Source organism: Echiichthys vipera, assembly GCF_963691815.1.
Source record: "Echiichthys vipera genome assembly, chromosome: 22".
In the NCBI taxonomy this organism is placed as follows: domain Eukaryota; kingdom Metazoa; phylum Chordata; class Actinopteri; order Perciformes; family Trachinidae; genus Echiichthys; species Echiichthys vipera.
Window position 1 is genome coordinate 3,739,702 of NC_139847.1, and position 14,655 is coordinate 3,754,356.

At 46.5% G+C, this 14,655-nt stretch overlaps 1 protein-coding gene across 1 annotated transcript in view; it reads right to left on the reverse strand.

The window, feature by feature from the left end:
- Positions 1–637: 637 nt before the first annotated feature.
- gc2 (guanylyl cyclase 2) overlaps positions 638–14,655 on the reverse strand; it is a 14,117-nt gene continuing 99 nt past the window's right edge. Inside the window, exons 2-23 of the mRNA XM_083937399.1 lie at positions 14,456–14,635; positions 14,204–14,321; positions 12,668–12,969; positions 12,443–12,574; positions 11,248–11,351; positions 11,029–11,147; positions 10,769–10,853; positions 9,622–9,718; positions 9,416–9,532; positions 8,436–8,516; positions 8,182–8,358; positions 6,792–6,948; positions 6,490–6,639; positions 5,578–5,726; positions 4,975–5,138; positions 4,682–4,874; positions 4,431–4,605; positions 3,730–3,828; positions 3,541–3,635; positions 3,368–3,453; positions 2,242–2,345; positions 638–745 (exon numbers count right to left, since the gene is read on the reverse strand). Of these exons, the coding sequence (XP_083793525.1) occupies positions 2,243–2,345; positions 3,368–3,453; positions 3,541–3,635; positions 3,730–3,828; positions 4,431–4,605; positions 4,682–4,874; positions 4,975–5,138; positions 5,578–5,726; positions 6,490–6,639; positions 6,792–6,948; positions 8,182–8,358; positions 8,436–8,516; positions 9,416–9,532; positions 9,622–9,718; positions 10,769–10,853; positions 11,029–11,147; positions 11,248–11,351; positions 12,443–12,574; positions 12,668–12,969; positions 14,204–14,321; positions 14,456–14,635 (2,883 nt within the window). The 3' untranslated portion in view covers positions 638–745; position 2,242. The remainder of the gene's footprint in view (positions 746–2,241; positions 2,346–3,367; positions 3,454–3,540; positions 3,636–3,729; positions 3,829–4,430; positions 4,606–4,681; positions 4,875–4,974; positions 5,139–5,577; positions 5,727–6,489; positions 6,640–6,791; positions 6,949–8,181; positions 8,359–8,435; positions 8,517–9,415; positions 9,533–9,621; positions 9,719–10,768; positions 10,854–11,028; positions 11,148–11,247; positions 11,352–12,442; positions 12,575–12,667; positions 12,970–14,203; positions 14,322–14,455; positions 14,636–14,655) is intronic.

Consider the following 14,655-nt stretch of genomic DNA (forward strand, 5'->3'; position numbering starts at 1 on the left):
TGGAAATAAATATTAAATAAAACCATTTTAGCCTCTCTAATGTCCTCCCCCCTCTTCCTTCTTTCATTTCCCTTCATCTTTCTATTGTTTACGCTCTAAACAAAGACAGGAACGCTCCCAAAAAGCACCTAAACATCAGTCATTACTTCTGTTTTGCACCGCAGAGCCCAGTCGCCACATTCCTCTCCTCCCCGCCTTAATCTCCCTCCCTCTCTCCCTCTCCCTCTCTCTGTTTCCTCTCCTTCGGACGGAGATGGAGGGAAGTGAAGGAGAGAGAGATTATCTGCTGCTGACAGACACTTTCTGTAGATCCCTGCTCTGCTGAGTCACCACACGTCGGCCTCCGTACGGGACTTCATCTGCTCGACTCGAGCCGTTAATGCGCACAGACACGCGGTGATAATCTGGAGGGACGCTCTCACTTCCTCCCCTCCCTCTCTCTCTCTCTCCCTCTCTCTCTCTCTCTCTCTCCTCCTGGAAACCTTTGAAACAGTTGCAGGGAACGTTTCCCCGTCTTTATCCTCGATCGGAAGTTCTTGAGGGAACTGTTTGGATCTGAGGTTAAAGGTCATAGTTTGGTGTGCTGTGTGAGGTCGGTGTGAGCTATATAAACAAAAAACTTCCAGGCAAACTTCATGTCTGTCAGCGGTGCGACATCATGGCGTCGTCGTCGGGCGCGTACAGCTGAGAGACACGCGAGATCTTCTTCACTGCCTTGAGAGACTTTGACTCGTCCGTGGGGATGCTGAGAGGAGGAGAGAGTCAGGAGGACGAAGGGGAAAGGACGAAAGGAGGGAATTGAAAATCAAAATATTAGGAGAAAGGCATCAGGTTCGACGGTAACCGATGCCAGGTAGCCACAGACGAATCCGGTGATGTGCCGTATTCAGCCCCCCTGCTGTGAAACGCCCCCCCCTCGCATTATAGGTGATATTCCTGATCAGAAGGCTGTTGTTTCCACCTATAGGAGCAGCTTATACACAGGTAACCCAAATAAAAACACACACTTTTGAACCTATTAACTGCAAGATTAAATAATTAATAATTAATTTAGGGTGAGAAGTTCAGCATCCGTGAGGAACTCGGAGTAGAGCCGCTGCTCCTTTGCGTTGAAAGGAGCCAGTTGAGGTGGTTCAGGATCATCTGGTAAGGATGAACCCTGGGCGCCTCCCTAGGGAGGTGTTCCAGGCACGTCCAGCTGGGAGGAGGCCTCGGGGAAGACCCAGGACCAGGTGGAGAGATTAGATCTCCACACTGGCCTGGGAACGCCTCAGGATCCCCCAGTTAGAGCTGGTTAATGTGGCCCGGGAAAGGGAAGTTTGGGGTCCCCTGCTGGAGCTGCTGCCCCCAGGACCCGACCCCAGATAAGAGGCTGAAGATGAGATGAGATGAGATAACTTCAAGAAAAGCTGGGATTATATTTAGGAAAGTCAAATTCATTCAACTTGCTTAAAAGATCCATTTAAATCCACAGAACATACAAAAAGGCGTTGTTTTGTGTTCGCTAGTATCCAAGTTTGTGATTTTAAACTCTTTAAAACAGTGAAACAGACTGTCCTGTGTTTACACATGGAAAAGAGGTGTGTCCCTCTGAGTTGCGGTACGGCGGACGTTTACCACTGGTGTCGTGTGTCTCTCGGTCTGAGAAAATAAAGAGGAGCAGAGTTGCATCGCTGGACACGCTATCCCGTCTCCTGTCCCGTTAGTTGTTTTGTTACGTCACTACAGTAAAGGCGACCCCCTAACGCTCGGCTACAATAGTTTAAAGACTGTAAGTGACCAATGTTCTCACCGTTGTGGGTTACCCGTAAATAAGCTACTCCTATAGGTGGAAACAACAGCCTTCTGATCCAGAATATCACCTGTAACGCGAGGGGGATGCATTTCACGGCAGGGGTGCTGAATACGGCCGAGTACCGGGAGTGCCTCCACATAGAGGTTACGTCCATTTTTTATACAGTCTATGGGTAACTTTAATAACTAACAAGCTAATAAAGTAGTGACTGTGGGGTGAGACGTTGGACAAACTCGTGAACATCAGAAACAAAAAACGATTAAAACAACTGTGTTAGGATTAAAAAACAGGCTCGGTTTGGTTTCGTACGTCCGGGACATGAAGGGACCCGTCCACCCCAACCTGCCTCCTCACCAGATTTGCTGTCATATGTCACGTCTCCTGCTTTTAATACGTTGAATACACACAAAGTAAATACCTGGATATAAAGAAGGATGGAACACTACCTCAGTTTTTCTTCTTTGCGAGCTGCTCCTGTTGTTGTTTCTCGGCTTGTTTCCGTTTCTTGTACTGGGTAATCTCTGCGATCTGCAGCCCGTGGGCCATTTGCCTGTTGGAGACGAAGTGAAGAGCATGAGCGCAGTACACACACACACGCGCACACACACACACACACACACACACACACACACAGTCCAGATGATGAGTTGAAACTGTGCCGGTCTGCAGCGCTCTGAAACCTGCCGGACACCTGTGTATCATCTGCAAAGTACTTCTGTTCTGACTTCTCAGGCTTGTTTTTTGTAGCTGTACATAATTTGTAGCATCGTGAAACATAAACGAGGACGGCGACAGTGAGATACTTGCTACAGCTGCATTTCTAGTAGAGATGAAACGGCAAAACAACATTTCTTTCTCTCTGATTCACTGCTTCGTTCTCGATTACGGCGCTCCCTCTCCTCATTTACTCTCTAGCTGATTGGCTGTTGAAACAGGTGATTGGATAAACCATCTGTCTATCGGGCTGAATCAACCAATCAGATCAATGACGTGTTTACTGCAGATTTGGTCGATGAAAAGATTCAAAAACAGTCGACAAGACGCACAAAAACTCCGAGGTCTACGGAAAGATCTGGAAACAAAGCCACGCATCGCCATGATGTCATCAATGCGTGTGAGGTGTTACGGCGTGATGACGTATAGGCAGCAAGAAGCATTCTCCGAGGCCCAGGTAGTGTGAGTACAAACGGGCCTGGAGGGGGGGACAAGGACCCTAAAGCACGGGGCACGGGGCACGGGGCGGACGGACAGTGGGAGTGCGCCCTAAGATCCAACATTCGGCACCTACGTCCAGCAGCAGGTCCACATTAAACCGCTTGTTACGCGTCGACAGCCTCAATCACAATAAACTCTGCTCTGTTTTCTTCTACTTCAAGTGTAAAAACGTGATTTTCAGCCCTTTTTTATTGGATTTCTCTTTAGTAATTTGAGTTTTTGATCCTTTTTCTGGCACCTACACCTGATATTTACTGTTAAGAAGCTCTAGTGTGGTGGATGAGAGTCTTTGGTGAGGACGGTCTGGACCAGTCGAGGTGTTTGGGGACCACACAGTGAAAAGACAGTTGTACCTACCCGGACTTGACCTCTGGAGGAACAGGAAGAGGTTTGTTAAATCCCTCTCTCCCCACGAGCCAGTAGGTCTCCTCCACTCCTTTCCCCTGAGAAACAGACACATACGGCTGTGACGCACGTCTTTATTTCATCCACGTGTGGAAATCTCCGCTGCCTGAGTTACAGCGCCTCACCTTCACGTCTGACTTGCCCCTTAACTCGACCTTGTAGCCCAGATTTAAGTCGCGCAGGACCTTCACTGTACTCTGGTGGATGTGGATCCTGTAGGCTGCAGGAAACATTAACATTATATTATATTTATTATATATTATTAATATAATTTGCAGCTTGTTGGGAATAAAACATGATTTATTGGTCCTTACGCAGCCCGCTGGACTCCATACGAGAGGCGGTGGTCACCGTGTCTCCAAACAGACAGTAGCGAGGCATCGTGAGACCAACCACGCCGGCTACACACGGACCTACAACACACGCACACACACACACACACACACACACGCACACGCACACGCACACGCACACACACGTTTGTGGTTTTACATTCATATCACCACTGAAGATCTCAATCTCAATAGAGTTTTCTTTTTGCTCGCCAACTAGTTTTCACGTAGCAGGTTTGGCGCAGTAATGTGGTGGTTAGCACTGTTGCCTCACAGCAAGAGGGTTGCTGGTTCTGTAAGTGTGCATTTTCTCCCCGTGTCTGTGTGGGTTTTCTCCGGGTTCTCCGGTTTCCTCCCACAGTCCAAAGACGTGCAGGTGTTGGGTTCATTGATGACTCTAAATCACCCGTAGGTGTGAATGGTTGTCTGTCTAGATGGACGTATCTCCCTCCCCCCAGCGTCACATACATGCCCTTTTTTGGTCAGAGGAAATGAGGCGGAGTCAAAGTCTGACAAGATGGCGACTCCCGTAGGTGAGGACGATCGGATCAGGTTGAGAGAATGCACCTCGATGGAGACGCTACGTCCATTTTATTATAAAGTCTGTGGCAGACACCAACAGATACGGACGTGTCTGTGAGAGGCCACCATCGACCCAAAGCGACGCGTCCTTCCTGCCTCACCTGTGTGCAGTCCTATACGTATCCTGACTGGAACGTCGGGCATGTGTCTCATTTTGAAGGTTCCCACGGCGCTCAGGATGTCGAGCGCCATGTTGGCTATCTCTGCAGCGTGGCGGTTGTCGTTGGGGACGGGAACACCGGACGCCACCATGTAAGCATCGCCGATAGTCTCCACCTGGGGGCGGAATATAAGTGTGTGAGCCAGAACGTGACGTAACGAGATTCAACATGAACGTAAAAGCTCAAAGCACCTTGTAGACGTCGTGGTTTCCTATGATGGCGTCAAAGACGGTGTAGAGGTCGTTGAGCAGGTCGACCACCTCGATGGGTTCGCTGTTGGCTGAGATGGTGGTGAAGCCGACGATGTCGCTGAAGTAAAGCGACACACTGTCAAAGTGCTCCGGTTCGACCGTACCGCCGACCTTCAGGACCTCGGCAACAGAGCTGCAGGACGAAAGGTGGAATGGTGGAATAACATCGCCGTCCGCATGCGTCAGTGTGTGTGTGATCTGTGTTGTCTGTGAGTTTGTCTGCGTGAACTCACGGAGGAAGCATCTGAGTCAGCAGCTTCTCCGTCTTCTGCTTCTCGATCTCCAGCTCCTCCGTCCGCTCTCGGATCAGCTCCTCCAGGTTCGATGAGTACTGTTCCAACATCCTCAGCATGGAGTCTATGATGTTCGTCTTCTTGCCCTTGTTGATGTTCTTAAACTGAAAAGGAGACGAGGCAAAAGCGCGAAAGACGAGACGTGACAAGGCTAACACCCAAACCCAAGAACAATAGATTATTTTCAATTCAAATAAGCATCAATCGTGCATTTTTTTGTGCAGAATTTTGATTATTTTAGGGATTAAAAAGCATGTAAAAACATTTACACCAGGGCTCCCCAACCCTGCTCCTGGAGGGCCACTGTCCTGCATGTTTTAGGTTTCGAGCACATCATTAGACTCAAGTGTGTTGCAGGGAGAAACGTAAAACATGCAGGACAGTGGCCCTCCAGGAGCAGGATTGGGCAGCCCTGACTTACACCATCAAGAGTAGGTAAATGTGAAATGCCCCCTACTTACAGTATATGTGCTGTTTTGTAGCTTTTAAAGGTCGGTATTTTGTTCAGATGAGGGTCAAATGTAGTTAAAAGTTCATTTTTACCTGATCAAAGATCTCCTCAAAGCCCAGTCTCTTGTCGGGCTGCTCGTTCCAGCACTGTTTCATCAGCTGGATGCACTCTAACGGAGCGTAGTCGGGACTGACCACCGGGCGAAACAGCGGAGGAGGCTTACACAGCTTCTCCAGAATGTCTAAAACACAGAGGAACATCATGTGGGTGGTCCTTGTGTAACTAACTACAGGGATGCAAAATGACCACGAGGAGATTCTTAATGACTGAAGAAAGACACAACACGACCACATGGAGACCAAAATGCAACAAAGACACAGAAAATGATTAGAAATAGATGTAAAATGACCACAGAGAGAAACAAAACAATGATGTACAACGTAAAAAGTCTAAAAAATAGATGCAAAACCACCACAAAAAGATGCAAAATGACTAAAAATAGATGCAAAACCACCACAAAAAGATGCAAAATGACTAAAAATAGATGCAAAACCACCACAAAAACATGCTAAACGACTAAAAATAGATGCAAAACCACCACAAAAAGATGCTAAACGACTAAAAATAGATGCAAAACCACCACAAAAAGATGCAAAAAGTCTAAAAATAGAAGCAAAACTAACACAAAAAGATGCACAGTGACTAAAAATAGATGCAAAACCACCACAAAAAGATGCAAAATGACTAAAAATAGATGCAAAACAATAACAAAGCATTAAAAAAAGACGTTAAATGACCAAAAAGAGAATTTAGGTGTCTTGTTCCTGTGTAGACAGAGTGGGCGGCCCCTGACATGTCTGCGCCCAGGGACCCGTTTGCTCAGAATACGCCCGTACTGAAAATCTCTTTCAGATCAAAGAAAAATCAGTTTTGTAACTGAAATATCCTTAATCAAGATCGATATTAAATCAAATCAGACTCGATGCGTGTCACTGCTGCCTTGCCTGTGGCGGACAGGTCCATCATGCAGAACGGGGGCCCTCGGACCACCACCTCCTGCATGATGATGGCGAAGCTGTACACGTCCCCAGGAAGAGTCCCCTGGAGATCGGGCCGCCCGCTCCTCAGGATCTCTGGAGCCGTCCACAGCAACTCTGGACACACACACACACACGCGCACACACACACACACACAGACATGCACACACACACACACACACACACACACACACACACACACACACACACAGCTGCGTTAGTTTGTTAACTCATGAATCATCACCATCACCGTCTGGTGTCCTCTCACCGTCTGCAGGCGGCTCCTCGTAGGGGAACCTCTGGGCCTCCACGACCTCGCTGTAGCCGAAGTCTGTGACCTTGAGGACGAAACGCCCGTCCACCACGCAGTTACGGGACTTGAGGCGAGCGTGGGTCACCCCGCGGTGGTGGAGGTACTTCATACCCTGAGACGGAGAACAAACAAACTGACTTTCTGCTTCTACCTCACTACAGTCATCTGACATCTTTAGTTACTTTATTGATTTAGACTTTTACGTACAAAACAGACGAAAAGTTGATAAAACATTATGTTTTGTTACAAATTCAATGACCCAACAGCACAACTGAGACGCTTGGACTGACAGTAAGTTAATCAGCAACAACCACACACAACAAAGCAGCAACAGCGTAGTTAGTGAAGCCAGAGTTTATTAAAGAGTGTTTTAAAGACTTACCTACTGGCCCCTGCACCAGCTCCTCTCATAGTAAAGTCCATTACAGTGGATTACCAAAGTCAATCCCAAAGGAAGGAGCCCATTGGTGCTTTTTGTTGTGTGTGTAGGGACTCTTCTCATGCTGCTGCAGAGGTTTGCTGTTATTTTCAGCAGCATTAGTGGTTAAAAAAGACTTTTGAATGCCTTCACCGTGCTGCCCCGAGCTAATCACTGTTAGCCACGTCAGGCTGTTAGCGACTCTCCTTGATTTCTCCGTTAATAGTTGTTACACGGAAAAAACTGTCTCAATGGCTTATTTGATGTAAGTAAGTGACGAAAAAAGACACTGTGGGGTGATTTTTACATCGGAATTACACTTTAATGCCAATTTAATATCTTTTAATAAACTCTGGGTTCACTAACTACGCTGTTGCTGCTTTGTTTTGTGTGTAGGGACTCTTCTCATGCTGCTGCAGAGGTTTGCTGTTATTTTCAGCAGCATTAGTGGTTAAAAAAGACCTTTGAATGCCTTCACCGCACTTCCCCGAGCTAATCACTGTTAGCCACGTCCGGCTGTTAGCGACACTCGAGGATTTCCCTTGTAATAATTGTTACACGTAAAAAAACGTCTCCGTGGCTTATTTGATGTATGTGAGTGCCGAAAAAAAAGACTGTGGGAGGATTTTACGTCAGAATGACACTTTAATTGCAATTTAATCGCAGATAAACGCACTGTCCGAATCAAATTAAGGTGCAATATTTGTTAAAGGTAAAACGTGCAATTTCTCAGCAGCGTTCGGATCCGCACAACGACAACAAAAATCGATCTGCATATATATAATTTTATTCTATTTTTAAATGAAAATGAGAATAACGATGCGAAAATGATCAGTATCGTGAATCCTATCGAACTAGTAGTGAAAATACAGAGTTATTTAATTTGACATTTCCTCATGCGGGGCACCAGCAGCCCTCCGCACAAACCTTAATCAGATCCAGGAGCAGCGAGGACTTGAACATCCAGTCCAGCTTGACGTCGTCGTTCAGCAGCAGGTCCTCCAGACTTCCCCTCGAGCAGAACTCCGTCACGATGGCGAAGACGCCGCAGTCGTGGAAGAAGCCCAGGAAAGGGTTGACGTTCTCGTGACGCATGTCCTTCATCTGCAGCCACAGAAACAAAGGGGACTTCAGGGTGCTGGTTTCTTTTGTTACGGGCGGGGTTTGTCTCGGTCACGCACCAGCTCAAACACGAGGCTGGTTCTGGGGTTGATGCTGCTGAACGAGCCGTCAGGGAGTCTCTTGAGCCAGGCCCAGTCGCCCTGGAGAGGAGACAACAACAGAGGTTCAGACCTTTTTCAGGGTTTTCATTCATGCACTTAAGGATTCAACAGTGGAAGAGACCATAAACATCACAACGTCACAGTGGGAACAAAAAACTGTTTTTCTCACAACCTGGACAGAAATAAATCAAGAGAAATTAATAAAAGAATAAATAAATAAATACAAATGTGGAAATGTATGGAAAAAAAATAAAATAATGAATATTAATGAATAAAAAATGTGGAAATATATAAAGAGAAATAAATAAAATAATGAATATAACCAAATAGAAACAATGGAAATATATATAGAAAAAATAAATAATAATTCTAATTAAATTATGAAAAATATGGAAATATGAGGAGAAATAAATAGAATGACTAAAAAATATAAGTCAATAATAAAACTGACATATAGAGATAATTATATTAAATGATAAATATAAAGATATAGAAATATAAAGAGAAATAAATAAAAATATATAAATGTGGAAATATAATTGAAAAATATAATATGTAATGTATATACATATATGTATATATTTTCTAATGTATTTGCTCAGTTTTTCTGTATATTTATTTAAAAATGTCATAAATATATTTAATTATGTATATATTTTTATTTTTATAAAATGCACATTTCATTACATTTTTACATTTATTTATATGTTAATAAATTCATATATATACTTTAAAAAGTCTGTTGATTGTTATTAATATAATAAAATATTAATATAACAACAACAATAATGATAATAATAATAATTTCTCTGTTTATTTCTAATTTGATTTATTTATCTCTAATATCATTTGTTCATTTTTATTCCATTAGTTTCCTTTTTCCCGACAGGTCGAGCTGAGTTCCTGTTTCCTCGAACGCGTTAAACTCCCGGTCTCACCTCGAAAACCACGACGTTGGAGTTCTCGTAGGTGGCCGGGGACAGAGTGGAGACGGGCGAGGTGACGTCGGACACGCTCCTCATGCCGCTCGCCCTGCTGTCATCCAGACTCAGCTTCTGTGAACCAGCCAGAGGTCAAAGGTCAGGGGGAGAGACTCAGGTTATCTTTACAACAAAGGCACAAAGCTCATCGGACAGGGCCCGACCTTGTTGCTAAGCGACGGGTTGATGAACGTGACGTCATCCAGGGTCAACAGGATCCTGTTTGGACCCTTGACGAGTCGGATCTGATTGATGCGTCGCCTAGGCAACAAGAGACAAAAAACAGCTTAATCTGTGACTGAGAAGAAAGAAACTAAACTACAAACAACCGTGTGTTTCTAAGTAACGACGTGAGACGACGTGAGGCGACGCCACACTCGGCCTTCCTCGCCACTGGTTCTTCGGTGCGTCTCTGTTTTAAAGTATAAGTCTGTCCAAAATGGACCCCATGGTCTTTTTTGGCATGAAAATACGATAATAATCAAATAAGAGACAGTTTTTTCCGTTGATCCACCAGGTATGGGGAAATCCCGTAGAGTCGCTAACAGCCGGACGTGGCTAACAGTGATTAGCTCGGGGCAGTACGGTGAAGGCATTCAAAGGTCTTTTTTAACCACTAATGCTGCTGAAAATAATAGCAAACCTCTGCAGCAGCATGAGAAGAGTCCCTACACACAAAACAAAGGTCACGGACAACGGCCTGTGATTGGGCGAATGCTCGTTCAATTTGACCAACGCCTTTTCATGCAGCGTAAGGAGGCTGAGATGGCTCCATTTTTGTATGCTGGTGCACTGCGAGGGGTAGGCACACGGGTTTACCTGTGGAATATGTGTGTTTGTGTGTGTGTGTGAGATATATTTGCTATAAAAGTGGAGTTGTCGAAACACCCCAATCCCCCACGGGTGCGACTTTCCTACGCCTTAAAGTAAAGAGAGACAGACTGGTTTGGACTGAACTCCCGTGCATTTGGTAATCGACTTGTATGGACTCCCTGTCACCATGGGCCTACTGGTTAACAGTCTTTTTAATAACCTTTGTTGGTGCTTTGTTGTGTGTGTAGGGACTCTTCTCATGTTGCTGCAGAGGTTTGCTGTTATTTTCAGCAGTATTAGTGGTTAAAAAAGACCTTTGAATGCCTTCACCGTACTGCCCCGAGCTAATCAGTGTTAGCCACGTCCGGCTGTTAGCGACTCTCCAGGATTTCTCTGTACCTGGTTAATCCACAAAAGAAATAGTCTCGTTGGCTTATTCGATGTATTTTCATGCCGAAAAAGACCACAGGGCCCTGCTGACCTTTTCGGTGTATTTACCTGACGCAGTAAATAAACGCCACCCCGAAGACTGAGGCGCCCATCGCCCCGAGGAACACGCCGATGGTGGAGAACAGATCCACGCCTGCAACAAGAACCAATAAGATGTGAAGGAACAAAGAAAAACAAGAACAATTAACAATCTCAAACCTGTCTTTATGTGACACTGTTTTACTCTAATGAGCAGCTGGAGAACCAAATGCATCAGCAATGACGGGAGTGTGTGTGTGTGTGTGTGTGTGTGCCTGTTCGTTCCTAACCCCCCGTGCAGACGACTCCCGGAGTGAACCAGCAGGAGGAGTCTTTTCTGGGTCCGTAGCCGCGAGGGAAGTGGATTTCCCGACCCAGGAAATGCACCAAACCGGCCTCCATGTCGATGCTGTCACGGATTCATTTGGACAAATTGTTAAATGGGACAAAAACACCTGAGTTGCAACTCACACAGCAGCTCACACACACACATACACACACACACACACCTGTGCGTTGGCGTCAGCTCCCCGGAGAGTCCGTCGGTGTCCAGTATGAGGAACTCCAGCAGAGCTGCTCCAGAGTCGTTGGTTTTGATGGCGTGGCTGAAGCCCTGCAGCGAAAATGAGATTTTACTGTCAGAGGTCGGGCAGGGGGAGGAGGGCGGGACTTTGGGGGGGGGGGGCACATCGTTCATGTGACGACGTCGTCTCAGACGCTTTTTTTGTTTCTGCTCGTTCACCAGAGTTCTTTCATCTGATGCTCACTCCCTATGTTCCTTTCTTTCCTTCCTTGCGTCCTTTCCTTCCTTTCCTCTGTTCCCTTCCTTTCCTTCCTTTCCTCTGTTCAATTCCTTTCCTTTCTTTCCTTCCCTTCCTCTGTTCCCTTCCTTCCTTCCCCCGCGACCCGACCCCGGATAAGCGGTTGAAGATGAGATGAGCTCAGATGTGCGACACGCCAGAAAGGTAAGAACTGCTTTAATATATTGGTGCTAATATTCATTTCCTGTTTTAGACTCTAAACTGAGACCGTCAACACGTCTACTGAACACACCTCACTCACTGCCTCTACAGTAAGGGCGCACTCCCACTGTGCCTCCGTCCCGTGCCCCGTGCTTTAGGGTCCTTGTCCCCCCCTCCAGGCCCGTTTGTACTCACACTACCTGGGCCTCGGAGATTGCTTCTTGCTGCCTATACGTCATCACGCCTTAACACGTCACACGCATTGATGACGTCATGGCGATGCGTGGCTTTGTTTCCAGATCTTTCCGTAGACCTCAGAGTTTTTGTGCGTCTTGTCGACTGTTTTTGAATCTTTTCATCGACCAAATCTGCAGTAAACACTCCACCTCCGCATCACACCAACGTGAACCTTTCACCGCCATTGTTTTAAATGTCCGCGCATGGTCCCTCCTTCTTTTGTCTACGTCCCAACAGGCGCACAGGAAATGACCTCAGAACCGCTGTAGGCCTCACGCTCGTACATGTGCAAACGTGCTTTACAAAAACCCTCCTCTCCCAAACGGGCCGTGGACGGCCAGCTGGCCGCAGTTATGCGCAGAGCGGTTTCGCTCACACTGGTCAAACGCACGAGGCTCTACCCGAAAAACCTGCTTTGGCCCGGTGCGGAAGGACAGTGTGAGTGGGCCCTTAAATTCCTGTACATTTGAAACACCGCACGTCTTAGTCAGGACCCTCTCGGTACCTGGAAGTCCAGGTTGCGGGTGTGCGTTGCCAGGTTTCCCCCAGACATCCACCCCCGGGCCTGCCGAACCCGGTGCACGGCGTGAGCCATGAAGAGGACGGAGCTGTAGATGGTGCCGAAGAGCGGAGACACCTGCGGGACACGGTGAGATTGAAGCGCCTTGCTCAAAGGCATCTCGACGGTGCACACAAACCTCTAAGATATCTAACAGTCCTCACACGTCACCTGCTGAGGCTTCAGCGTCCCGGCCACCTCCCCGCTCTCCACGGCCGCCCCGTACGCCTCGTAGAAGGACACGTGCGGGGAGTGGATGGTGACGGTGAGCACGGCGTCGTAGGCCCGCTGCAGTTTGCTGTTCCTCCTCAGGGCCGGGTAGCTGACGTTGCGGTAGGGCAGGCTGTAGAGCAGGGTGTCGTAGGGCACGAAGACCAGGGAGCCATCGATCAGATGCATGTCGTAGGCCGTCTCCAGGAGCTGCTTCTGGAGGCCGCCGCCAATCAGTGCAGAGTGCATGCAGAGGATCACAACTACAGGACGACACACGACACGGAGCAGGATTCACTCATTCAACCGGAGCAAGACAAAGAGAAGCCAAAGAGTCGACTTTTCGTTGTTCCGCGTCCCTTTGTGGACGTTTTGGGAGTAGTTGTGTGTCTCTTTGTGCTGTTATGCATCTGTTTCAAGTCACTTTCCGAGTCCCTGTGGTCATTTTGGGCGTCTTTGTCGAATCTACGTTCAGAACTTTTACTCGTGTGGTCATTTTGTAGTTGTTTTGCGTCTCCGTGATAGTTTTGCCTTTTGTTTTTAAGTTGATTTGCGTATCTTTGTAGTAATTTGGGTCTCTGTGTGGTCATTTTGCATCTAAGTAGTCTTTTTCTGTCTGTTTGTCTGTCGTTTTGTATCGATTTGGAACTTTTTGCGATGGTTTTGAATCTATTTGTAGCTGTTTTGCATCTTTTTGTGATGGTTTTGAATCTATTTGTAGCTGTTTTGCATCTTTTTGTGGTTGTTTTGAATCTATTTGTAGCTGTTTTGCATCTCTTTGTGGTTGTTTTCTTGTCTTATCTTGTCTCTGGCTTGTTGAAGTCATTTCATGGTCGTTTTGTGTCTCTCTGTGGTCATGATACGTCTATTGTTTAGTCATTTTGCACCTTGTGGTCATTTTGTAGTTGTTTTTTCATGTTTTTGTAGTGTTTTTCATGTCTTTGTTGTCATTTTGCATCTATTTTTAGACACTGTACTATTCTAGGTTGTAGTTTTCTGTCTTTCCGTGGTCGTTTTGTGTCTCTTTGTGGTCACAATACGTCTATTGTTAAGTCGTTTTGCACCTTGTGGTCATTTTACAGTCGTTTCACATGTTTTTTGGAGTGTTTTTCATGTTTTGTTGTCATTTTGCATCTAATTTTAGACACTGTACATTTCTAGGTTGTAGTTTTCTGTCTTTTCGTGGTCGTTTTGGTTCATTCGTAGTCTCTTTGTGATTATGTGCATCCATTTTTAGTTGTTTAGCATCTTTTAGTGATGGATTTTGTCATCATTTTGGGTTGTTTGTAGTCGTTTTTGATCTTTGTGTGTCTATTTCCAGTCATTGAGCATCTCCTCGTGGTCTTTTTGCATCTCTGTAGTCTTTTGAAGTCGTTTGTTTATGTTAAGTTTATGTTTGTGGTCATTTCGCGTCTCTTTGTGATCGTTTTTGTTATTTTTCAGAGACATACTGTGAATCAGTGCCTCACGGTGTCAAGGTCTGAGGAAGAAACTCACCTCGTATTTCTCTCATCTTGCGGAGCTTCGTCAGAGTTCGTCTGATGCCGTGAGGTGTGTTCTCCATGATACTGACCAGTCTGACCGGTAGACCGTGGCTCCTCAAGGAATCAGCCACCTGGACGGGACGGAGACAACACACACACACACAAACACACACACACATACATACATACTGACACACTGACCCAATGATGGACATGTGTGAAAGAGGCTTGGATCTGATTCATCTACGAGGAAATAACTTCAAACCTTGGTGGCCGTCTCCACCCAGATGTCCTCTGAGGAAGAGATGACGCCGACGTGGGCCCACCTGAAATAGTTCACGACGCTGAGCAGCACCCAGGTGGGCCTCGGCATTGAGCGTGCGAACGTCGGGTGGCTCCGGACATCGTCCAGCTCGTAGCCAACGCAGCCCCAAGGGAACACCGCCTGCAGGGGGAGAGCGGAGG